Source organism: Rattus norvegicus, chromosome 2 (genome assembly GCF_021556685.1).
Source record: "Rattus norvegicus strain SHRSP/BbbUtx chromosome 2, alternate assembly SHRSP_T2T, whole genome shotgun sequence".
Lineage (NCBI taxonomy): Eukaryota > Metazoa > Chordata > Mammalia > Rodentia > Muridae > Rattus > Rattus norvegicus.
In genome coordinates, this window is record NC_141535.1 from 221,228,328 (window position 1) to 221,256,027 (window position 27,700).

Here is a 27,700-nt window from a genome sequence, read left to right on the forward strand (position 1 = left end):
CTAGGTCTGGACAGTTGAGGTGACAGGATTGCTTGTTCCTTTAAACTCACAGATTTCTAACTGTGGGGCCTATAGTCAAGGAAGAGAGATTTAAAATGCAAAGGAGTACCCGTGTTTTTAAAAGTAATCTGCTTTTATCAACTCCCTCTAAAAAACGCCACACGTGAGCTTCCACATTGCCTCACGCTGTCAGGACTGTCTACTCCTTTGTCCCATACTGCTTATCCCAGCTTACAGGTGTAGTTAGAATGCTGACAAAATGGAATGACTCAAGGGTATGAATAATATTATTACTAATGGTATCTCTACTAATAACATACTGATACCTAAGGTCCAGACTGATTTCTTTTTCCCTCTCAGACAATGTCATGTCTCACCGGGGCAGGAATGAAATAGGATAAACCCAACTGATTTTCCGCAGAGTATCCTCTCTCTCCCATAGCTTCTTCTTTCATTTGTGTTCTGTACATTCTTGAGAGCATATATGTGCTCGTGAACAGGCATGATTAAAGGATCAATTTTTATGAGGACAGTGGGAAAGTAATCACATCTATTTCTAGTCGCAGTCGCAATGTGTGGCTATCTTAAAGCTGGGTATATTAGAAGATGTCTTAGAAATCATCTAGCCTATCACTTCACAGATTTAAAAAAGGAAAAAGCAGCATAAGCAATGTGGCCCCGGGTGGCAGAGAAGGCACTGCAGAGGCTTGCCAGACCCTGCCTCATTTGATTAGCCTTATAGCCTAAATCCATTTCACAGCCTAAAGCCACGGTGTCCAATGCAGTGTCTGCTAACTACATATGATGACTTCAAAATCCGTTTCGGTGGGTCAAAATTAAAGCTTTATTTCTGAGAACCACACTAGGAACATTTCCGGTGCTCGATAGCTATGTGTAGCTAGTGGCTCCCCTGTCTGATTAAACAATACAGAAGGTTCCCCTCACCACAGAGTCCTCCATTATGCAACCCTCCCTGCCCTTCCTAGACAGAAAGCAGGCCTGAACACACGAGTGCATATTATGCTCTCAAATTTAAGACATCTGTCACAGGATATATAGATTCTAGGGGTAGCGTTTCTCGGCGTTGTTGATTTTAAGTAGGGAAAGTGCTCAGACTCCCCTGCATGTAAACATCTCTTTACTGAATGTCCTGTGGCATGACAGGCCATCACAAACCATGAATCTTCTCCTTTTATGGCATTCAGGGGGACGCATGTGTAATCATTGCAGGGCAGAGAAGCCTGGTAATGTTTCTTTTTTTGGAGGACCATTTCCCCTTTGGGTTCAGCACTAAGAAACAATTTATTAAATGTTTAGAAGGGATAGAGTGAACTAATTTAGCTGTGGGTATCTGGTGACCATAGAGCCTCTGTTTTGGAACCTGATAGTATAGATGTTTAAATGTCTAAATCTGTCTTTAATCCATTTGCGCTATTTAATGCTCCATTTTTTTGTCTCATGGTCTGCTTTTGTCAAGTGATGAGAAAAATGTATCACCCAATTAATTTCCTGAGCTGTAGGAAACCTCCCTTCCAAAGGTCACAGCCTCATGATTTTGAGAAATACCAGTAGATGAGTTGCCCTGGTTTAATATTCTCCCATAAGTCAGTGCATGAGATGGGCAGTCAAAAAAAAAAACATTTGTTCCTATTAAAAATGGCTTCTCTTTAGACCTTTTCCATAAATCACTTACGAAATAAGTGTGATACCCAGCCATCTCATTGACAAGGTGTAAGTTTTAGAGGAATTTTTTTTCAAATAATAGGAGTTAATGGGAAGAGATGTTACCAAAACAAAAATCCTAGATAAATAGAAACAACTGCTTTCAAAATGGGGTCTCGTTCCAGTTGGTCGTGTTATATTTGAGTGCTAAAATAACGATATCTAGTAAATAGAATTTTTTTTGTATTTCAACTTGTTCTATAACTATTTATGATAAACACTACTTCAAGTACCGAAGATGTAAAATCTGAGGGTACTCTTTCTGAGTTGAGAGGACTTTAATATGTAAGTATCTTAAAGTATAATCAGTCAAAAGGAAAACAAGATAGAAAACAAAATTTGTCTAGGCATCTTGTAGAAGTGAGTCATGACCCTGAGTCCTGGAAGAGTGATTAAGAAATCCAAACAAAGGCTAATGGGAGAAGGAAATGAACTTCATGGGGATATAAATAAAGGTGGCGGAAGATGGGGCCCACGAAAGGTTTGGTAGATGTAGCACTGAAGTCCAGGATTCTCCCATAGCCACTGCAGAACAACTGCTGACCACCGGTCCGTGCATGGAGGGTACCACAGCCATGATGCCTTGCCTCCTTTTCACAACACTCTCTGTCTTGGAGTTTCCCCATGTTTAAGCAGTGAACTCCATATCTTGAATATTATCAGTTGAGTTCTACACTAGACATCCAAGGTAGATACAATTTCTATCTCTTGCCTTCAAGTCGGAGATTGAGGACCATAAACGTGAATCTTAAAATGATAGCTTCTCAAGTGAGTGAGGCAAGCTGCCCTCGTGTGTTTTGTCTTGATAAACCAACATTAGGAATGCTGTGGCCCTGTGATGCAGTCAGCCAGGTTAATTAATATCTTTCAAAAAGTCATGATAAAAATCCTGTGACACCAAACCACTGAGAAAGCCCAGTGCTTATGTTTTACATGATCACATATGCTACATGCCTTATCATTTTTCCACTGGAATCAACTTTGAAAAATATTCCCTTTATTTTGGCTGACTTTTATTAAACCGAGGAAAAATATTTTTAAGTCAAAAGGAAGTCCTTTTAAATGGCTTTAATACTTTGGGCTTCTGTCCTCTCTCCTCCACACTTTTTTTTTTTTTTTTTTTTTTTTTTTTTTTTTTTTTTTGCTACAGAAGCCGATTGTATATTCTTGTGTGCGGCAATGACCAGCAGCTTCCAGAGCATCAGGTTTTACTGTTGGCCATCAGGGACAGAACAGGAACTGTGTCCACCCCCTACATCATTTCCTAATAGCAGGCAACCAGAACTTACTTTAAAACATCTCCCAAGAGGCACCCTAAAGCACATCGTCTAGCAACTCAGCATCCTGTTTAAGCAATTAATGCCTTAGTCAAATCTGTGTTCATGTTGGTAGGGTCAGAAAAGTTCACTTTTTCCCAAACTGTGATCTACCAGAAAATGCTTCTTGAAATGCGTGTAAACTAGGGACTATGGCCAATGTACGATGCTCAGAGAATCATTTGTCTCTTGGCTGCTTACGTTGAAGATTATTTTGGATTGATAATTCCATCCACTGCCCGTGTGACTTCCAGAACTGTGTTAGAGACTGCATTCCGCTCCTATATGTACACCATACACGGTACAGTGTAGCTTAGATGATTTTTATTTCATTGTTCTATAGAAACTATGGATTGAAATCATGTGGGGGGGGACTTTAATAGCTCCATGAGTTTGGGGGCTACTGTAATAAACCAGTAGCATCGACATGACTCAAGGGAGCAACAGAGTCAAACAAATTCCGCCATTCCTATCCTGAGACACTACCATTTAAGGTTTATGAAAAAAAGAATTGACTCTATGCATTCCATTAGTAATTCCTATAGTTTTTATCATAAAGGAGGCAGATTGTGCTTCTAAGCCATGACAAGGCCATGTGATTTCAACCTACCTTCTCTGTTCATTTCCCTCTCTCCTTCTACCACCTGCCGACCATCCTCAAGTGTTCTTTGAAGTTCTCCATGGTCCTCACTTCACCTGTCCCCTTCCCACTTCCACCCTTCTCACTCAGCAGCCGTACGCTCTGTCTGATGACTCTCCATGTAAGAGCTGTTTGCCACAGAGTCGTCACAAAGCCCTAGTTTAAGCCATCAACTCCCTCTCCTTCTCCCACTCTCTGGCCCCTTCTTTGTATTAGCGCTCATTCCCTGGCATAGTTCATTGGCTATCTTTCTACATTCACTCAATGTGAAGTCCAGGAGGGCATGTGGTCATGTCCTATTTTATTAACTGTTGTCTCCCCAGCACCTATACCATTGCCTGGTACTCAGTGTGCAGTTAATTATTAAGTGGATAAATGAATGGATGAAAACAGGATTCACTGAATGCTTTACTATGGGCCAGTTGTCCTGAATGATGAAAAACATCAGAGTGAAAAAGGGAATAACTTTTACAATAACACATAACATGATAATAATGTTCATAAATTCTATGAAAAAGTCCTATTATGGTGGTGCTTTAGAGAACAATGAAGCAGCCTACCCCCAAAGGCAGGGACACTGATCTGGGATTTACAGAGTTCGTGCAGGAGGGAGAGCCCGATAAAATCCCCAGTTCTGAGAACCTTCATGAGATGCTTATGTGGTGAGCTACAACACTTATCCAAGTCTGTCCTCTCAGTAGCTACTAAGGTGTCAACAGCTGTTCAAACAGCATTTTTAGGAAGTGCATTCAGGCAACAGTGTGCAGAAAGACCTGGGAGACGAGACGAAGGCAGAACGACCATTGGATAGATGTCACATTAACTAGGGAGGGAGCAAAGGACTTTGAAATGGGCACACCTGTGCAGCACAAGGGGAGAGACCGGAGAGACACCTGAAAAGCCAGATGGACCCAGGCAGGCGGAGTCAAGGGGCTCACAACCCTGACATGCTCCCGGTTTAAGACAGCCACTCCTTGGGAACTGTCATAGTTGTTGTTGACTTGTCCAGTCTAAACTGAATCCTGAGTGTAACCATTAGAGTGGAATTTAACAGAGTGGGTGGAAACAAGAACAATCAAGTATATTGTTCAATTCTCGCTTATAAGCTTCTCTCTAAATTTTGTTTTGCATAATTCTCTGTGATATTTTCTAGCAGATCATGAAAATGACAAGTTCTGTATATATTAATGATAATAGTACTACTCCACACTTAAAATTTTCAGTGACTTTTAATTCTCTAAATAAAGCTATTCCTACTGCACGGAATTCTTCAATTAAAACCACATATTCTATAGCACTCAGAGTATATATTGCCATGAAGATGTCTCAAGGTTCAAATCATACTTGATGTTTCAAGTTAAACTTAAAAAGAAATGTGCCTTAATGTGTCGACAATCTACACATCGCATAATTTATAATTTTAAAACATTATTTTGAAAAATCAACTTTCCATTTTGGATGTGTAGTGAAAAAAATACTCAAAGTATAAATGAGCCTGCCAAGAAAAGTGTCTAAGAAGAAACACTATACTGAGGAAAATGGACCAAATGGATTATAACTCTACTGTTTAATCTGAATTGTATGATTTATTAAAATAACACTAGCTAGAACTACTTTAGAAGTCTTGAACTACTGAAATCCTGACTTAGTACTGCAAGGTGACATCACATTGACTAGTGAACGATGCACTGATGACATCCTTCAACTAAGCCATTAGTCAGGCTGAAAGTATAAATTTAAGACTAGACAAGCTGGGTCAGCAGATAAAAGCACTTCGTACACAAACCTATCAGCCATAGTTCAATTCCCAGAACCCATGTAGTAGGACAGAAATGAATCCTGCAAGCTTTCCTCACTTCCAGACAGGCATCATAGAATACATGCATCCACATTCATACATACATATGCACTCACACATGTACACACACACTACAAACAACGGTTTTTTTAAAAAAGATTAGCTAAGTTAATGAATGATTCTATACTATTGCCTATTATTTCATAAATTTACATTTGTGCCAGAAACAAGGGCTAATCAGATGCACATGTCTTAACTAGCTGGTAACAACATGCCTTAATTCAAAAATTGATTTTGAACAGGAAATCTTAAGTTATGTTTATATTTAATTACTGCATTGTTGCAGATACATAACGGTGTCATCAGTTTAAATGTATTTAAAACAGACGCAGGAAAGAATTGTTTAGTGCAATTAAACCGAAAGTGTGTGTATGTGTATGTGTGCACAAATATTGGTATATTTACTCAAAAATATATCTGCACCTTGTATTCAACTTTACTCCTGATTGCCTTCTGGTAATGGGTAACACTTGGCTCCCTGCCATTTCTCCTGCAGTGAGATTGAAGAATTATATGTACATTTTTGGAAACTGAAAATGTATCTTGGCAGTGGACTTGCAAATAATATATAAGACATGTATTCATAATTCAAAATTAATGGTAAATCTTTTTTTTACAAAAAGAAACTGTTTTTATGAATTTATAAAAGTAACACTGGTTTTCTAAACCGAGAGGAAAATATACTCAATTTCTTTGGTTATTTGGTTTTTCTTAAATATTGCATTAAAATACACTAGTGTAATTTTTTATGTGATTAGTTGTTCTAAGTCTGTTTTAATATGATCATGCAACAAAGACCAATTGGAAACACCACGGATGTTAGTCTCCACTCAAAACATGATGTAAAATTCTCTTACTTTCTTTATAAATATCCCCCTGAAACAAAATACATTCATTGTTTAATGAACAATGTTTAGCAAAGTTACATTTGCAGTGAGAGTGCAACCTTCATGAATTGAGCACATACATTCTCCGTCTGAACACTGAATGAATTCACCCCTCAGCACAGAGTTTCCTTTCCAGCTCCACTCGTCAGGAAGGGAAACACTAAGGAGACACTTGAGAAGCTGGGGTCCTGGATGACGATAAACTCAAGGCTTGTCTTCTGAGATCCCTGTCACAGCCTGTAACTTCTGTCCTTGCTTCAGCACTGACATTCATTTCCCAAACAATTTAAATACGTGAGGAAATGATTACGCGTGTTTATGTGTTAACCGGAAAGAACTGGTGGAGAAGGGCAGGCTGATATAGATGCAGGGGTGATTGATTGGGAAACACCCCCCCCCCAGACAGAGGCAAGGATGGATTCCAGAGTCTACCTCACGAATTGGCCTTACAAGGGGGAGGGGCTCCTCTTCCTCTGAGGTCCGTGTGGCCTTGGGTTGATGACAGATTTAATCTGGAGGCGGGTTATACCTGATGGTCTATTTTTCTTCCCAGAATCTAAAATGGAGAAATTTCAAACAGAGGGAGGAAAGATGTGTGGGGAGGATGCCCACCGTTGCAGATAACACGCCTATTAAAAACACAGCCGGTGGGTGGTTTGTCATCGGGGAATAAAAGTTGGTCTGACCCAACACATCCAGTAACCTGAGGCTGATCATAGAGGAAGAGTCTTTCTGGGATGGCTGTTCAGAACAGCAGTGCGGAACAGGTTCTCGGGGTGGTTCTAAACACTGTGTCTATTTAAGTCCTTTGGACTTCATGACCCATTGTCCCCCTAACAATGATGCTCCTGTTATATGTCATGTTATGGGTTATGACTGTCAGATGCTGACTAACGGAAATGTCCCACAATGAAAATAAGCCATTAGGGTAGCGTGATGGACCAAAGAGCTTTGGTGGGAAATAGTAGCATCTGTAGATTCACCAAACACAAACCAAGTACAGTTTTTAAGGGGCTAAAAAGGATGCCCCTATCTTTATTTAAAAAAAAATAGCATAAGGAGTCAGAAATGAGGTTGTAGCTCTGTGGGTTTTCTTTTTCCCACTGTCGGAAAGCCATGCCTTAATCTAAATTAAGCCAACAGATCCTCACACCGACTTTGTGGCTGGAGGACTGCTTAATTTCATAACTGTCACATTTACATTTTCTAAGTAAATATCCCCCTTCATCTCATTAAGTTCTGTATTCTGCCTGCCTCTCAGCCTGCAGCCTGACAACTGCTGGCAATGGCCCTGTTCCCGCTTCAGGTGCACACCAGGTGCTGCCCTTAACCTTGGCCTCCCCCAGTTTGTAAACAAGACTTTGTGCGGGTCAATTGACTGTGTTTCCTAAGAGTGAAACATAGCAAGCTTCTCTGCAGTGCCTTCCTTGCAAAGCTGCTTCTCAGGGGTTTACAAATGGAGGCACCGTGTAACGGGCCTGTTTTCGTGGGAATGGTATTGCATTCTAACCGCCTCTAGCGACAATGTCCTTGGCCCTCCAAAGAGACCAATTTGATAGACTCATAGGTCATGAAACAAACACACCGGGACCCCAAGCATTCTCCTCCCAAAAGAGGAATCAGATCGCTCTTGTATGTAACTAATTGTTTTCAAAAATTAATGTGTATTTTAAAAAACAAAAAATATTTTGTATTCCCAACTGAGAAGTTTTCTTCTCAGCATATTTTAGCACAGTGAAGGGAAACTCAAGAGTAGGATGGCTTGTGAGATGTTAATAGGATTGTTGGTTAGTTGGTCTTCTAAGCCTAAATGGCAGTATTATTAATTGAATTGGTTTTTTTTTCCCTCTTTTAGGGACCTCTGGGGCCTCCAGGACAAAAGGTAGGTAGGCTAGGCTGTGCACATCAGTGCTGAGAAAGGACTTAGGCTCCATTGTCTAATGAGAGCAAGAGAAGTGGGTGGGCTTAGCAGCCATTAGCCATGCTGAGAGGGTCAGTCCCCTTCGTACGTTCTGCTCTCTAAAAATGTTTTCTTAGTACATATTAGAATATGCCTTAGATTCCCACTTTACCTCGTTGGAGACTATTCAGTAAGCCTAGGTAGGCCTTCTGAGCTGTCTCACTGAACTTGTAGGTTATGGAATATTTAATGCAAATATTGGTAACACGTTCTGACAGCATTTACAACATGGAGGATCATGTGACACTGCGAATTGATTGTTGGCCTTGGTCAAATCCGTGACTGCCAAGTGGCCACGGAACTGACCCTAAAAGAGGATGTGCTTGTGGCTCGCTTCGCTGCACTGCTTGGCTCACTCAGTGTCCCCTTGGCTGGAGGTAAACTGAAAAGTGACTTCCTGATTATAATGTCAGCCTTAGCCACAATCAACAAAATGTAAAGGGGAGGATCTAGGATTCTGTGATGCACCAATGCTATTGCAGTAAACACCAGGAAGTCCCATCCCCTCCTAACCTCTCACCCCCAATGGGGAGGGAGAAGGATGTTCAACTTGCAGAAAACTCTAGAAACCAATTGTGTTTGTAACAGGTGGGGAAGTGATTGCTCTTTATCTTTGGGCTCCATCAAAGATACTTTTTTCATCCCCCAGTGCCAGGCATGTGGCATCTGATGAAACACAATCCTTCAAGCCAAGTCCAAGCCCCTGCACTGTGAGGCATCTTGCCTGCCGGAACAGTTTGTCCCTCGCAATTATGTCTCTATTAAGCTCAGTGTGAAATCGTAAAGCTAGCCTGATCCACATACAACCAGGCTAAGAGGCCGGCTCCAGGCTTCGAGACCTCCTTCAGTTCCCACACCGCAGGATCCCAGGCTGAACTAAGGGACTTGCCAACTCAATTTGTTTGGCATATGCTTTTTTCCAGTGAGCTATTTTTAGAGCGGTTTCATGATTATCATGGCTATTTAATAAAATCCCTGTCCTGCTATTATGTAAGAAATTTAATATAGAACTAAGAAAATTCTGTTTTCTTATTTTATGTCAAGAATAAGCAAGACATAAAGCAAATATACATACATATATACACACACATATTATTCACATACACACACATATATTCCCATACATACACACACACACACACACACACACATACACACACACACACACACACCCCAGGGCCTAAAAAGAGAAGGGGCAAGGAGTAAACGACATATTTATTAATGCACCCTGTATTCATCGAAGCGTCATGGATTGCACTAGGTAGTGAGCTCTCCTACCCTCAGCTGAGCCAGCTCTATGGAGCCATTGATTCTCAGCCAGTGGATATATATGCTCATGTTTACGTATTCAGGGACTTTCGTATTCAACATACAAGAATCGTGCTGTTCCGGGTCAGTGCACAACCTTTGTGATGCTTTCTCTGAGTCCACTTCAGTAGCCATATTAATACATAGGTGACTTAAGCATGCTTCCTGCAAGTCAAGACCTGATCCAAATATAATAAATCTGAGTCTCCAGCATGGGGGTCTCCCGCAGTAGTATAAGCCGTTACTTTTTAATTACCTTCTGCTTGTGTTCTATAAATTAGCAAGTTCAAGAGTTGCTACTACTGCTCAGCCCTTTCCAAGTAGAACTAAATTGTCTATGTCTTTAAAACAAAATTGGAGCCCTGTGGCCTCCTGAAAGTTATGGCTTTCAATTTATATGAGATCCTATAAACTGTGTCAGACAGAGCTAAGTGAATATTTGGAAAGAGCATTAAAGTTTGTCTCTAATTTCTAGGAAAGTATGAGGCTCTGCCTAGATTACTAAAGGTTAGAACACAGTGGGTAACGTTCAGAGAACACAACCTTAAAGCCTTTATATGGGAGCTGCAGTATGTCTTAGCCATGCTAAATTGTGGCTGAATAATAAATGCCATGCAGAGTTGGAACTGAAATATCACATAATCATAATAGAAACTTAATTTAATCATGTGCGTCTTTAGGGTTCCATTGGAGCACCTGGGACCCCAGGCATGGATGGGCAAAAGGTAAGTTCTGCTTATTGTAGCATTTATCACATAATTTGGAGACTAGAAGAGTCACAGAACCATTCTAGAAAGTTCTGTTATCAATATGTTTATATGCCAATACAGGAAAGCCATGGAGCAAATGTCCAAATGAGTTGACTTTAAAGAAGCTGTGATCCCAAACTAAAACTTTTCCATTGTAAGAGTTTCGGACGTGTTCGGTTTTGTTAAATTACTGTAGATGATGTAAGGGAGATGCTCTAGTAATCTTCAAACTAGACACGCTAGTAAATTCTGGTCATTGACACCATGTGCTACTTCTTTGATTTAAAAAAGTTATTTATATAAATATATAAGCATATAGATATATAGATATATGGATATATGGACATAGTAAAACCTTCTGAGCAAGAACAAACTCTTCAGTGTTAAGCAAACTTGGGAACAAACTGGACTGTCCAATTCTCTTATTAACTTCTGTTGTGCTATTAATAATGAAAGGATCAGAAATAAAGAAAAGTGTGTGTGTGTGTGTGTGTGTGTGCGCGCGCGCGCGCGTGCGTGTGCAGTATTTCTATGTGTATACATACACGTGTATATCCCTCTTCATACACACATCTCTTTGCATGTGTATATTTATTTCCATAACATTTTTATTATTTGGAGAAAGTACCTAACATTAACCCATAGGTAAGCCTGGTGTCTGTGCACTTAACTGCCTACCTGCCAGCACTCTGGTCTGGAACCTCTACAGAGATGAACAAAGCCACCGTGGAAGCTAACAAAACCCAGAGCTGGCCCAGGCCTCCCAGGGGACTGGAAGCTGAGCTTGGGACTTTCCTGTGTCCCTCTGAGGTCTGGATCCAGCCCTTAGAAATCTCATGACTCATGTACTCATCTTCCAGAATATTGTAAAGCCCTGTACCCTGGACTGAGTTCTGAAATGACACATGGATCCCAGCTCTGACCAAGAGAACAGAGTTACACGTGGTGTTTCAACTCACCCACCTTCCTGTCTCTTAGGACCTCTTAAACCTACAGAGTGGCTAAGAATGAGTCCACCAACTGCATGCTGTGTAGTTTCTGTCAACGTCTTTGACTTCTCTGGCCTCCTTTTCTGCCTCTGTATGAGAGAGATTATGACAATTCCTCCAAATTGTCCAGGCAGGGATTAAATATATTGATAAGCCTTTATAATAGTGTTTTCCATTACTATTAAACTTTTCCTGTGTTTCATTTTAGTGAAATACTGAAGGTTTGATTGGTCCATATTCTAAAGAGGCAACTCAGAATTACTCAGATTCTAAGGAAAATAAATACTCCCAGTCAATGTTTATAGCACCCTTATTTCATAAGTCAGAAAGCCATGCCAGGGCCCCATTTACACTTCAGGTAAATGTACAATCCCCCATCCCCAATCCTGTTAAAGACAGAAAATGAACTTTCTTTTTAAACATTGCAGATCATGGAGGGAAAATGTAGTTTTTAAAACACACTGACGGGGTTGGGGATTTAGCTCAGTGGTAGAGCGCTTGCCTAGGAAGCTCAAGGCCCTGGGTTCGGTCCCCAGCTCTGAAAAAAAGAACCAAGAAAAAAAAAACACTGAAAATTGCTTGCTATGAGGGAGATTTTTTTAATTTATATTTCAAATGTTATCCCCTTTACTGGATTTCCATCCATAGCCCCCCTGTCCAATTCTCCCTCCCCCTTCTTCTATGAGGGTGTTCCCCCACCCACCCACCTACTCCATCCCACCTCCCTGCCTGGAAATTCCTCTACACTGGGGCATCGAGTCTTGGCAGGACCAAGGGCTTCGCCTCCCATTGGCGTCCAACAAGGCCATCCTCTGCTACATATGCAGCTGGAGCCATGGCTCTGTCCATGTGTACTCTTTGGATGGTAGTTAAGTCCCTGGGAGCTCTGGTTCGTTGGCATTGTTGTTCTTATGGGGTTGCAAACCCCTTCAGCTCCTTCAGTCCTTTCTCTAACTCTTCCATTGGGGACACTGTTCTCAGTTCAGTGGTTGGCTGTGAGCATCTGCCTCTGTATTTGTATAAGGGAGATTTGAAGATCTCGAAGATTGGAATAGTTGTAGCGTTGATGAAGGCCACACTTGTCTGCACTCCTAATGATTTGCTTTGTCTTCTCTGTTGTTGTTTCATCCTTTGTTCAACCTTGAGAAGCATCTTGAAATTTCATAGAAACCTTTAACCCGAGAGAAAACTATCTTTTGAAGACTTCATTTTTTTTTCTATTTTTACAAGGAAATAAGCAATTTCCTCAGAAAGAACAAGGAATGGACATTTTCTTGTCCTAGTCACCGAGTTTAAATTATGTATCAAGCAAACAGCAGTGGGCAGTCACCCTTTATGTACTGCAGTGTATCTTTGTAGTGTTTTCAATGTGTTTTTTTTCCTGAAACAGAGGGAAGCCAGCATCCCACTTTTATGAAGGCAAGAAGCACAAGGCAATGAGCTCATTTTTCCTACTTCCTAGACCTGGAACTAAAACACAGTGGGTGGAACGTCTCTTAATCCTGGCTAGTACTTAGGACTGTCATGGCAGCTAGATCCCCTTTAGGAAGATAAGTACACAGGAATCTCCTTCACCGGCCTCTGTGACAGTAAAAGCGAAGTTGGCGACAGTAACTAATTCTACAGTCTGAGTGCTGAGGCACATCTTAAGCTTCTAGACTGTCTTTTTCTAGGAAGAGGGTTTACGGTGACATCATAATTTTTTTTTGAAAGAACTTCAGTGTCCTACAGCTATCTTCAGACAATGTTTTCTTTCATGTTACAATTTCACATTTCCCATCATATTTGATGCCTAGAAAGTCATTATCTGGCTACAGTTAAGGGGCAGGGGGTAACTTCTAAGCTGCTGAAAATTTGATAAAAAAAAAAACTACACAGGAAGAAAATGTCTTTTTTATTGCACTGGACAAAAGAAACTGAAGAGAACATTTTCTTTCCTACCACACTTTCAAGCCACTGAGGTTGACAAAATTAGTGATTGGTTTTAGACAGTAAAATGATGATGAAGACAGCTTTCCATTTACTTTATTTTAGATGCTAGCCGCTTTGGTTAGCACCCTTACCTATTCTGAATCGTACCCGTGAGTTATTTTCGATAATACTGACGATAATCTCAGTATGTTCACACGGACAAAGGTCACAACGTTGAAAGCCTCAATGTGGTGTGGGAAGAAAAATGTGCGTAGTACCCACGAGGTGACTCTTCAGTGCCAGGTTTACTCTCTACAAGTGGTGTGGCCCATAAAATAAGATTTGTAAAGCCCAGCTACGCAGGACGATGAATACTGAGTAACATGTATCTATGCCACGGTCTTCCAATTGTTTATATTGTACTGCGTAAAGACATCCACAGCAGAGGCGCAGTATGAAAGTCTAACCTAGACTAGTCTGAGCCTTCTGGCATCAGCCTGTAGAGGACTCTTAGGTGACCGTCTATGAGAGTGAGAGTGAGAGTGCATTGTAGTGCAGTGAAAAGAGCAGGATCTCTTAGCCTGAGGGAGAATGCCCCATAGCTTTGTCTGGGCATACGATGCAACCTCGATATGACTCTGGTAGAAGACAAGAGTGCGAACTGCACAAGGCAGCTAAAGTCACTGTTATCGATAGGGGCTCAGTAGCTACAGTTGTACTAACAGGCTTTAGGAGTCTTAGCACTTCAACTCAAGCTAAACCCCTTGAAGTCAACCTAGGATAAAAATTAATACGCAGCGTGACAAAGTGAAGCTAGAACCTCCCTCTGTCCCATGGCCTTTCCAGCCAACCCTCCGCCCAGTAGAGTGCGAGTGGTCAAAATGGTCCCTGTGTACAGGAAGACGGACACATCACATATTACGTCAGAAGTGTGGTCACTATTGTCAGCGTTTCCAACCCTGGAGTGGTATCCTGTGCTCTTCGAAGATGCTTTCTTTCTATCACTAAACTAAAAGAAAGGACTGTCCCCTAACGACACTGACCCCAAAACGTCACGTGTCATATTGCCTAGTCAACAAGTTTCTAGCATCTTTTGTTCCCAACTCTGAAAGCCGGTTTTCTATAATTGGTTTCCAGGAGCCAAAACGGGGTAAGATGCCATGCAAACCTTTACCTAAAATATGAACGGTGGCTGCTGCTTGTATGAAACACAGAAATACGTTTTGTAATTCTCACATGTAGGCCTCGTTTGTAATGCACACTTTACTTGTGTGCTCTGATGACCTGCGTGCAGGCAGATGTAACACATGGACTCCGTTAAACTCCGTCCCTGGAGAAGGACTCTCTGGAGAAGTGTAGGCTCCTTAAAATATCATTATTAAACTGGAGAATCATTCACCAGAATTTATGGGGCTTTCTACAGTTTAGTTAGAATATTTGGATGTTAGTTCTTTCAAAATCTACACTCAGGTTAGATGTAGGTTCTTATTTTCTTTTATCATGTTTACCTTTCTTGGCTCAAGCACAGTAAACCATTGCCAGAATAATTTATTCGAGTAGCAATGAGTGCAGATGCTATGAAAAAAGAAAGCTATAATAGCTAAGCAGAACATGAAAGACCCAGCATGTGTGTATGTGTGTGAATGTGTGTGTGTGTGTGTGTGTGTATAAAATTGTCCACATATACCCTCATATAAGAATATATACCCTTATCTATTTATCACTAAAAAATCTTTTTATTTAAAAGCAAATTATTTTTGCTGCGAAAGCAAGATGTTTTTTTCAGAGTCCTGGGTCATAAGGATCCCAAATCAAGAAGAATGTCAGGTGATCTTGGCCACTATAATTTTCAAAGGCTTTTCTAGATCATATTTTTTAAAGTTTAAAACATAACGTAAAAAAAACTGAGACTAGTGTGTCATCTGCGAATCTACCCTAGATAGCTGTGTGGTTTTTAAGTGACATTAAATTTTCATTAGCTCGTAGCCATGGTATTTGGAATGCCGTTTCATCTCTTACCCAGGAGCCTCATAGTTCTTAGCTGGCATTCGTCCTCACAAAATACTTCTAATGGCATTTTTTATTATAAGTGTATTTAGAGAGCAGATAAATTGAAGCTTCCAGACTCGCAAAGGTCAAGCCATTGACTCAAGTCTACACAATTAAACCACACAGCGAACCTGATATTTTGTACTTGATTCAGTCAGTGTAGCCATTAAACACAAGGTCGTTCTTGTTTAAATCATTTTAAAAGTCTGAATTAAGGCCTGGAGATGTAGGTCAGCAATAAGTGTGTGTTCAGCGTGTGTGTGGCTGAGATTCACTCTCTAGCACACTCCCAAGCTCTGGATTGAGTTCTTGAAGGATTTCAATATATTGTAGGTCTCTTTGTTGTAGCCTAAAAGTTTCCTCTAGCAGAACTTGAAATAGCTAGGGAGCTATTTCATTGTGATTTTGTGTTGTTGTCCATTAAAGTAAAAATAGTGAGGAAAAGAAATGGCTGGTTTCTGATTCCAGATTAGTTAATGGTTCAGGGAAATTATCTTACAATAATTTACCCCTTGCCTTGGTTAACGGTGGGAATTGAATTATTTTTATTACATTTCCTATCTTCTTAAATTAAAGATTATGTAAATTAGAGTTCCTAGAACCTAAGACCACTGTTTCTATAGTAACCATGATAACACTCATCCTTTCTCGTTAGCATCTTCATTTTCCCATTACTCATTCTTCTGTAAGATTACCGCATCCTCCAGTGTGCTTGACACAGCCTCAAACATTCCATATACTGCTCACTCTACTCTAGAATTGACTTCTTATTCAGTTCAACTTGTCAAACGAAACTAAAGATATACCCGTCTTTCATGTGATTGATTTTAAGTCTCCTGGAGGAAAACATAAGCTGAGGGGAGCCTACGTCTTTGCTGCAAACAAAACCACTGCTCCCTCTCGACTTCACATAGGCATGTTACTCCAAAACCGAATGCTAGCTGTCAGTCCCTTAGATGAAAACATCAGAACAAAGGAGAATGAACCGTTGAGGGAAGCCCCTCACAGGATGTTTTGCAAAACAGAGTAACCGGGCTGCTGTAGCTGAATGAATGGAGCCATCATGAAGCCTGCTTTCTTGACATTTCCATTTAAAAGAGTGCATTTATAGAAGAGAACACAGACAATCTGACTCACTGGATCTGATTAAACTGCATATATAATTTGGAAGAGCCCTTTTCAGAACTCCCCTGAAATGTGCCTATTGGTTCATTCCCTCTTTCCCTCAACTGTTCAGTTACTCAGCACTTAACAAGTGCCAGGTGCCATTGAGCTCTGAGATTAAAGCTATGTCTGCCATCGTGGATGCCATGCCAGGATGATGGGACACAGAGACTTACAGAAACAGTGTATTAAACGTCTATTAAATTGCTATGCTGTTAAGTACTATGGCAGAGAAGCACAGGGCAGTCAAGCCCAGTAGGAAGGGATAGAGGGTACTACCCTGAACGGGTAGGGATAGGCATTAATTGACGTCTCACACCATTTGACGAAGGAAAGAGAAAATTTTACTATTATTCCTTCAGCACAATCAGGGTAAGCTATGGACAAAGTGGGTCTTAAAATCCTGTGTCTAAAAAATATTTTTAACCACTGCGGGTTTCATCTTTTCATAGGCAATTTTCCTCCAAATTCTTTGCCACTAAATCAATCACAGAACTTATTCTCATATCATTAGTTCTCACTTCTGAATGATACAATTCCTTTTGAAACTGGTATTAAAAAATAAAAATTGTGAAATCATTTACTGTGAAAATCCTAGCAGGGTAGCATCCACCCGGCTTCTTTTTACCCCAGGCCAGTTGCCAATGGGCCGGGCCCCGTCACCCAGATGTGAAAACAACATTGCTGCTGTTACTTAATGAGAAACTTCATCTCTTTTCAGCACTTCCTTCTCTGTCCGTAGAGAGAACAGAAATTGTATAATTACTAAAATTAATCATCACCTAAGGTTTGAAGTGTTATATGCACACTAGCTCAGAGTCCTTTAGCAATCCTATAAAGTAGGTACGGTGATCAGCTAAGTTATAAATGAGGACACCAAGATCAGAAAGAGTAAATATTCTTGCCAGTGCCCTCGGGTGCTACTAGCAGAATGTAGCTTCAAAACCAGGCGGTGTGCTCTTACCACAGAATAGAGGCTAAGTGTTGACTCAGACCATGTACTCAGCATCTATGAGACTGTGGACTTTGACTTTCTGGAAACTTCAGTGTCCTAATTTGCCCAATAGAAATTGTAATATGGGCTTGAAAATTCAGTCAAGGAACAGTAGAAGAAGTGGCTGTAATTTTCTGTTTAAAAGCCCGTGGTCCTCAAGTTAGAGACGTTAATGCCTCAATGATTCTGCAACCTCTTACTGCTCCCAATGCATGTGAACAAGAAGTAGTTCTCATTCTGTCTTCCTTCACGGACCTTTAGAATATTTTTCCAGTGAAACATATCATTTAAATTTTCCACTAATAATATTAAATACAGTCTCTTTCAAAGAGAAAAATATATATCATTCAAATTATATGCAGAATACACTTTAAGAAAGATCTTAGATAGATATTTTAAGAAGAAAAAGGTTTTCAAGAGCACATTCTGTTGCAAGATCTACGGCAGTGGTTTGCAACACTTCCTTAACACTGCGACCCGTTAATGTTCCTCATGTTTTGGTGACCCCCAACCATAAATTTTATTTTGTTGCTACTTCATAACTATAATTTTGCTGCTGTTATGTTTGAATCTCAATTAAACATCTTGTATACAAGATAACCGATATGTAATCCCCAAAGGGGTCATGACCCACAAGTTGACAACCCCTGGTCTAAGGGCTAGCAGAACCCTTTCTAGAAATACCAGCTTCTTTTTTAAAGCCATGTAAACTTGAAACCCCCGCATGATGCAACGGAGCAGGCTTTGGCTCTGCCGGCTTTGGCATCTGAAGATGCCCTCTTTTTGCTGAGACCCGCTCTCATCCCTCATCTGTCTCTTCCTGTGGCTTCGCTTTCCTTCCTGCTCTGGGGCATAAGGAAGCTGGACTTTCCTCTTTGTTCTGCCAGTCCACATCTATGGCCATGAGACATACATGCCCACACATGCAACAATAAACCAGAGCGCCTGCATAGGTCAAGGCCTCTCTCTTCCCATCCCAAGATGGATACTGATTGCCTTTGATTGGTGCTGCTCTTCCTCTGATGGTGCGAGTCCAGTCAAAAGTTTCACTGAACATGAATGGTCTAATTTAGAGAAGAAGACTTATGGAACACGGGGAAGCAGAAACCTGTGTTCTAGATGACTTCGAGTGGTTCTAAGAAACTGCGTGGTGGCACGCAGGCAGACATGGTGCTAGAGAGGTAGCTTACAGTTCTATACAGCCCATTTAATAATCTAGTTTGCTGTTCTGTCTTCCCAAGCCCTCTTCCATAAAAGCATGTGTTGAGGACAGCTTTTTCACATACCGGAAAGAAAGCCCTTCAGCAGTGTGCTCTCTGGGTGGTCTGGGCTCCCATTTGTACCTTTCTATGTTGCTTTAAGAAGGAAATTCTGGGTTAGTGCTCCTGTCAGCTACAGGTCAGTAACACCCTTCTTGTAAGCCATCTAGGTGTAGGCAGCTCATAGAGCCCAGAGGACCCTTCTACTTAGAATCTACTCTCCCCACTGTAAGATCATTCCCCGGAGACCAAGATTCTTGCCTCCTATGTCCTGACTTCTGCACTGGTCACTTCACTAGCTCACTCTCCCAAGTGTGAAGATCCATGAATGGGGGAAGCAGTGGAGTAGCTCTTAGGGAACACCAGTCTGCAGAGCTTGTGGACTGAGAATCGCCATGTGTCTTAGGGTTTTATTGCTGTGAAGAGACACCATGACCATGAGAACTCTTATAAAGGCAAACATTTACTTGGGGTTTAGTCCATTGTCATCATAGTGGGAGGCATGGTGGCACGCAGGCAGACATGGTGCTGGAGAGGTAGCTTACAGTTCTACATCTGGACCCACAGGCAATGGGAAGCCACAAGGCCTGGCTTGGGCTTCTGAAACCTCAAGCCCACCCCCAGTAACAGACTTCCTACAACAAGGCCACACCTACTCCAACAAGGCCACACCTACTCCAACAAGGCCACACCTACTCCAACAAGGCCACACCTACTCTAACAAGGCCACGCCTCCAATAATGCCATTTCCTGTGAGGAGGGGTGCACCTTTCTTCAAACCACCACAGTACATAACCACCAAGGCTCCTCCCAGTGAGAACTAAGGCTGTGTAGAGATAAAATAGGAAAGAGGAAGAGGGAAGGATCGTGTGAGAGAGTAAATAAGGGATGTAGTCCCAACTGAATCTTCATATTGTAGTACTGTGTTCAGTGCAAACAGTGCCTCTCTTGTATGAAGTTGTACCCAGATAAACTTAGTCCAGCGTTTTTGGTGATTTGAACTCGTATCTCTTTGCTTTCTAGTACTGTTTTCCAAATGGTTTTGCATGCATGGCTCTTTGAATTAGCAGCACAGGAATCTCAGCTATTGATGAGCAGACTTCTTCTAAAACCAGCTTATGCTGAGATTTATTGTGGCCTATTATATACATTTTTGGATATTTGTAATTTTAGAGACTTTTCCCCCTGAAGGTTGGTAGGTTTACTTTAGTTATTATTTCAATCTGCTTAAGGTCCGTGTCAACAAATGCCCTGAAGCAGCTTACTGGTATTAAATTCTTGGCTGGCATACCTGTCTGCTTTTCTACTAATTAATATCATATTGCCAAAGACGACTGACTGAGATCCTAATTTGATGGAAGAAGTGTGCTGATGGGATAAACAAGACAAACCTCCCCTAAGGGATGCCGGGTCCTCTGATGCATAACAAAATCTAATTGTCTGGGAGGACGTTGCTGGTTTTCCTTTCACTGTGCTCTCTAAAGCCTTCTCTGCCCCCCAGAAAAGGAGAACGGAAAGGACAGGTGTTGGGTGTCAAGTAGAAGCTAAAAATGTTCTGGGCTGGTCCACACTGACACTGAATTCCCAGGATGCTCCGGGAGAGGGGAAGAAGGTGAAATGGGAGAGGGAGAATGGAGAAGCCAGTGAGTCAGAGACAGGCTGTGCCTGTGATGAGCCCTCCCTCCCCCATACCTCAGTCCTCAGTTCAGACCTCATCAGTGCATGAAAGAGGTGGCTGATGGGGACCGAGAGAGAAGAACTAGTCCACACATCTGAATTTGGGAAAACCAAAGGAAAACATGTAAACAACTAAAATAGCCAGGCTTGGTCTCCAGAGAATAGGAATTTGGGTCTAAAAGTAAAATTTAATCCAGTCTCTGAGGAGTACAGATATACTACTAACATCTATGGTCCAACAATAAATGGTAATACTCTTACAAGGAACTAGCAATGAATCCAGCCCCACACTTCATAGCAGATATGTTGAACCCTGTGGAAGTACAAGAGATCTGCCCTGTCTTAGACCTAGAGTAGAAATATTGGGAGCCAACAGGATACTTCTCTAATCCATTCCAGTGTTTGATGCTGGAAAGAACCATGGTAAATTGAATGAGGTTTTAGATACAAGTTGCTCAGGTACAAGAAAGCAAGACCGGGAATGTGATGACTTGGAGTCTGACCTCACAGCTGCCGCTCCGCTCTTCTTTGTCTCTCAGACTCTTAACTTGGCCGCTCTGAGCATGTCTGGTTTTAGCCTTACACTCCCCAGCTACCATGTGCAGTCAGAGGCCAAGGCCACATTGGACCCACCGTCCTTTGCAACCAATACCTGATCCTTGTTCCTTGAACTTAACTTCCTCTCCTTTTGGGTGAAGACAACACAGTCCTGACAAGGAACAACTCCGTTATAACACGATGAAAGCGAAGTTATGTCATACTGAAAATGTAAAGCTAAGACTCACATTCAGTTCTCACTGACAGGATGGAGAACCATTGTGACTGGCTGTGACTGGAGCAGTAAGGAGCGCTGTTCTGGCTAAATGGCCAGCTCGCCCTCAGCACTCATCTGTAGGAGAAACTGTGTCCCTTTCTATCCTTCAGGATTCATCCGTGGTACTGTTGAGTAAGGAGTACCTGACACGGTTTGTAAGAGCCTTGAGTAGTCTGTTACGTTGGAATTCTAAAGAGAATTTGCTATAAACCAAAGTGAAAGGAGCCAGCAATTCCAAAATTGCAGTCCAACTTAGTTGCAGTTTAATTATGGGGGGTGAATGATATTCCAGGTCCAGGGACCACCCTAAAATTTCCACTGTAGTAGAGAAAGCCTTTCCAGTTAAGATTTCCTCTGCTGTTTGACTTTACAACCATCTATAGAATGTTCATGATGTTTAGAAATATAAAATAGATGGGCAACCAACAACATTGAGAATAGTGTATACACACACACACACACACACACACACACAAATTAATAAATAAATAGAAGAAATAGCCACAAAAATATTAAAGTTTAATGCTTAATACTGATAAAGCTGTGAAGAATTAAAAATGGATGCCTATTTAAAAAAAAAATCAGGCTCAGCAGCTAAGAACATTTGATGCTCTTGAAGTTTGCTTCCCAACACCTACGTGGTTTCTGGGGAGGTAGTGTTACCCACCCACGTGCAACTCCAATCCAGGGCATGGAGTACCCTCTTCTAACCTCTGTGGGCACAGGTACTCACATGGTAAACATGCTCACAAACAATCATACACACAGAGTAAAAATTTTAAAATCAAAGGAAATTTAGAACCCCGCTTTGAAAGCAATTTAGAAGCACACAGTTGGTGCCTTAAAATGTTCCCAGTGGCTTCAAATAAATACTGGGGTTTTTTTTTTCAGAAGTAGAGAACTTGCTAGGAAAACATGATCATATTTCCAGAGGTAGTTATTTTAAACAACCCTAGTATTCAGCAATGCAGAATTAATTAAAGGATTGGCCACATCTGACTCTGATAGAGACTAATCAAACCACCCATAAGACAATCAGGAGTATCCTGTAGAAACAAGTCTGGGGCATGGTAATAAAAACTCGATACCCTAGGCTATGGAACATGCTGATTGTTACTTAGAAATATGTCACTGTGAGTGACAAAGACTATGAGAACAGGACAGAAAGAAAGTCACTCCCACGGAGAGAGCTTATGAGTCCCGTTTCTTAGTTTCCTTTTATGTTGGATGTTCCTTTAGCAACATGAACCATGAGAAAGACCAAGCCCAGCCTTTAGTCCCTTGGGGTTCATATATTGAGGGGAACAATATGCAGTTACCTAAGCAGTATTTTTCCTCTCCACTTCATATCTCAGCGTGAGCTTTTCCCGGATCCAGGGCTTTAAGCATGTTTTGTTAGACTCTGGCTACCATGGTTATTTGAAGGTCTGAATAGAGTTTGCAGTGTTCCCTGGCCCTCACCTCTCTGCACATCACACCGTGAGTTATGACATTGGAGCATCCTGTGGCCGGATCTTTAAAGGCAGACTTGGTAGCTCTTTTCTGTTTGCACGGTAAATGATGGTCGTCCTTCAGGCTGGATTCTGTTTCCAAGCTCTTGCCCTTTGTAAGGTCCAGGTAACATATCAGAACTTTCCCAGAATGACCTTTGTTATTGTAAGTCAACAATGTTGTCACCTTAACAAAGAAAGCACAAGACTCACAGTTCTAATGTGACTTTATGTAGGATGCAGAGTTTCTTCCAGTAGGTCAAGACTTTCCCACTTAAACTCCAGAACAAGAGTGAAATACTTCACAGGCCTAGGCTGTCTGGTACACACATATCTCTGTGTAGGTTGCATTTACCTCAGGTTCTGTACCTTTTGGAAAGTCACTTGTAGATGGGACGTGTGACTCCAATGATAAAGAAGATATCACTCGAATTGTGTGTGTGTGTGTGTGTGTGTGTGTGTGTGTGTGTGTGTACTCACACATGACACATGTCTTTCTGTCTGTCTCCACACGGCCAGGCTAGTACAAATCTTGAATATTTTCCATGAATCTACAGGGTGCGAATTTCCCTGTGCCCTAATTTCAATCCCTAGAAAATAGATATAAATAAAACTGCCTCCTGCAAGTTGTAATAACTGACTTGATGAATGTAAAGATTGTGGCAAGTAAGAAATAATACTTGACGGCCAGGCAGAGGTTCAACAGGTAAGGATGATTGCCACCAAACCTGATGACCTGAGTCTGACACCTGGAACTCACGGGATAGAGGGAGAGATCCAATTCCCTCAAGTTGTTCTCTGACTTCCATACACATGCTGTGGCTTGTGTGTGTATGCATTTGCACACACACAAGAGATAAATAGATAAAATGTGAAAAATATTTGTTATTAATCTACATGTTTTTAATATGAAAAAACACAAAAAATGACACCAGGTTATTTGTGGGGAATAGTCTTCAAAATGAATTAAGTTCGTGGTGAACCTAAAACTGCTCTTAAAGTTAAAATAGGCACTGTCTTAAGAAGCAACTTTACTTTTGTCTACGGCAAGAGGAAAGCTGTCTAGAAGTCAGTCACATAGTAAGGACCCGGGAATTAAATTAAACGGACGGATATGAGACACATAGGAACGTAAGGGGCATGGTGTCTTTTTTTTTTTTCTTGGACATTTCAAGGGACTTAGACTTTTTTGTTGTTGCTGCTTTGTTCCCCCACACACACACCTTTGGAAAACAATCACTGGTTCAGAACGCATGGTACAGACCACCATCCTCTGCATACAGCGAGTTTTCTAGCTGAACAGCCATGACCTTTCTCTTTATAGCTGATCATTCAGTTCAACCACGAGGAGTAAGTCTAGTTATCATAGTTATTTTACTTATTTTCACAACACTGTTGTAAAACCATTTTTACAAAGCCTTTTTCATATTTTGCTTTGCCACCAAATGTGTCTTTAGCCAATCAGGTACCTGTATAAAGATAATGCATTTTCAAAATATACATCTGTCTTACCTAAGTTTAATAAGAAAAAATCTTAACTAAGCTGATAGATCATTCACGAGTTCTCCCCCAAGAGAGTTTATCATTGCCAAATGAGCTTTATTTGTCCAACAAATACTAATTGGCTGGTACCCAGAGCCATGCTAACTACTAGCATCACTGAATAAGCTCCTCACACAGCCTTCTTACTGATGGAAAGACTACACAAAGGGAACTGACCCAGGTAAATACTTCGCTCTCAAGCATGTAAGTACTTGGGCCACACCGGGACTAATTATTCTCATAATTACTTATTCTGTCTTTCTAGCTCATTCTAAGAGGGCCAACTCCTCTCATCATGTCTATTACATGCTAGGTTGGCTTATTTTGCTTAGTGATGTTTACTTTCTGTTTGGAGGGTGAGCCTGGATTACCTGGAGCGGCCGGTCAGAGTGGACTACCAGGACCCAAGGTGGGTAGAGATACAGTCAAACAGGGTCATCCTCTGCAGGTCGCCTACACAGTACACTGTCACAGTTTGTAAACTGTTCTTCTGGTTAAGGTTAGAAAGAATGTTCTGTCAGTGGTCATACATTATGCTGTCATAGAACTTTTGTCACTAATGACCAAATTATGTTTACGACTGTCATTAGCATTAGACATGCAGAGAAAAGAAATAGGATACACATCTGTCTAAAGCCTTCCCTCTGGGGCTGGGGGTGAGGGCGGGGGGACAGGGGATGGCTCAGCAGTTAGGAGCATTTGGTGCTTTTGCAGAGGACCTGAGTTCAATACTCCGTACCCACGTAACATCTCACAACCGTCCATAAGTAACTGCACAGACATATATGCAAGTGAAACACCCATAAAACAGCTCTAAAGAAATGCTTCTTGTGCCATAATTAACTAGTAAAGCCCTCAAAATGACTACTGTCATTTTACCCCTTAATTAGATGAGAAAATATAGGTCATGTTCACGCTGCCTAAAATGTACATATTAGCATAACCCCACTGCAGATGATGTTCACAGAGCCCCAATGGCCTTTGCTCAAGATTTGGCCACCTTCCGCTTTTACACAACATGGCCAGTTAATCAGACAAAGAACAGAGTAAAGATGTGGTGTGTTTAGAATTTAAAAATGGATATAGTTTGAATTACTAAGTAGGGAAAAAATGTAATGAGGATATTTTTTTGGATTGCCTGTTTGCTTGGTTTCTTGAAGAACAAATGAATCCGTTAAATCAAAAGAGATTGGTGACAGTTTAGTTTAAGCCACGCAGACAGACAAATCCCAAATCCTTTGATGAGGGAACACCCCTTGAAGTACAAAACTGAGGTCTAATCCCATCAGCTGTGCTGGTGTGGGTCTGTACCCACAGATGCCTGTCAGCTGATCTTACACAGCCCGCTGCTATTTAGGTGCTGTGGGCAGACTTAAGACTCATAAACTCGCCCTTTCTTTTGTCCTGGAGGGGAAGAAAGAATATATTCCTTCTGGACCCCAGCGCCCTTCTGTCTTCTTCACTCTCCCGTACTTTACTAAACAGCCCGAGGGTGGGAGTTAATGTGTGAGGCATATTCCCGGTGCGGTTCCTGTGTTGCCTGGCAATGTAGCTCTCGGAATTGATGTTCATTGGTGTAGGTCACCAGAAATGCAGAAAGCCAGGGGGCCAGGATGAGTTCCAGGGAATGAAAAGAGTTTCGTCTCCAAGTGTACCTCTAGAGGGGTTTTCTTTCAATTTGGTTTTCTTTTTTCCCACAATCATCTCGTTATACCGTTTTTTAAAGTGGTCTGATCTCATGACGACACTTATTCAGGCTTCCCATCAGGAAATATCATCACAATGTGCAGGTACCTTAGGACGTTTCCCATCTGTCCCCTGCCCTTTCCTAGAGAAAGGGGAAAATGTAGTTCTCTTCAGAGAACAGTTTCGTATTTTAGGCCTCGTGTGTATTCCCGGTCTCCATTTCTAGTAGGAACTGCGGAGACTAAAGCTGTGTCCCATTCTGCTATCTTGAGCTGCAATGTGTTGCTTGCTACCACTTATGAAATTAATGATGTTGTCAAGGGAAGCAAGTGTTACATGGAGGGTTTAGGATCATGTCCAAGAATATAGATGGCAGAACTGTACCAGAGGTCAGCCCTGAAGTAGTCCATGCAGCAAGACGTTCTTCAATAGACAGCTTTACGGAAGGACATGCTAAGCCCTCTTATTCATTTAGAGTTTGGAGAGACAGCAAGTTGCCACACTGTTGCTCCCCCTTAGTGTCCTAGCCCACTCCTGGTTAACTAAGGACTCAAGATTTAAGGTGGTGCTGGTTTCTGGACCTAGTTCTTCTGGGTACTTCTGTGATGTGTTTTTATATAGAAATTAAAGCCCCAATAGACAATGCCCTGTGTAATCCATCTAGTACACTCAGCGTCAGTTCTGTATCTGCCTTGTCTGGTATTGCTTTTACTATCTAACTCTTCACTAAAACCTCACAATCTCTGTTTTTGTGCTCAGGGGGAACCTGGAAACGAAGGAGAAAAGGTAAAAATGCTTCTGCTTTTGTTCATCACCCCACTTCTCCAAAGCTACATCCAAACTGAACTAGGTGGGTGAGAGGATGGATGGGTGGAGAGACAGACAGATAGATGGACAGATAGTTACAGGTGAAGATGTGGGAGGAGGTAATAAGGGTTCATTGGCTTGTCTTTCAGACTGCAAAATAGTGTGTGTATGTGGGGAAACATGTTTTTCTCTTTCTTACAACGTTTGAGTTTGGAGTTGAAAGGAAGGGTAGAAGGGACAAACGCTGCATACTAGGCTTTCCAGCACCTTTCAGAAGCCCCTAGCCCTGTAAAAACCCATTCTGCATACTCGCTAATGCCATTCTGTTACCTCCCTAAACATCTGCGGCTCTCTCTGCTGCTTCTGAAGACTCGAGGTAAAGGTTAGCAGGATGCAGATGTTTCCCTGCAAATGTTTATCTAAACGTGACCCCCAAAAATCCCCACCCAGACCAGGAAAGCGGACAAATGGAGACGGAGATGCTGTGGGTTTAGCCCCGTTAGCTGCCTTCCGTGCTCCTTGCAGGCCTGTCTTGAGTTTTCAGACTCCTACTGTATGTGGTGCTGTTCACAGCACAGGCTCCTCCCCGCTGCCAGCTGCCAGCAGTGTTCGGGTGTGTCTGAGTGGACAGAAACCTGGATACCACGACACACTGTGCTCTTCTTAAGTGACAGTCTTTCTGTCAAATCCCAGAGCCCTGGCTGCAAAAGGAGTTCATCAAAAGATCAAGAAAAGGGCCCTCGATTGAACTGTGTTTCTCAGCCTTGTAGAGCAGAGGGAAGGCAATATTAAATTGGAAGAACAGCGGAATAGGGGTGTACAAGTCCGCACAGGAAGGGGTAGTCAAGCTCTTTATTTCACAACTGCTCTGAACCCTT

The 27,700-nt window shown here is 41.6% G+C and overlaps 1 protein-coding gene across 4 annotated transcripts in view; it reads left to right on the forward strand.

The window, feature by feature from the left end:
* Nucleotides 1-27,700, forward strand: part of Col25a1 (collagen type XXV alpha 1 chain) — a 392,736-nt gene that overhangs the window by 284,581 nt on the left and 80,455 nt on the right. For all 4 annotated transcript variants that reach the window (NM_001447416.1, XM_087634152.1, XM_087634151.1 and 1 more), the window contains 4 exon segments: nt 8,279-8,305; nt 10,372-10,416; nt 24,685-24,738; nt 26,775-26,801. In NM_001447416.1, the coding sequence (NP_001434345.1) occupies nt 8,279-8,305; nt 10,372-10,416; nt 24,685-24,738; nt 26,775-26,801 (153 nt within the window).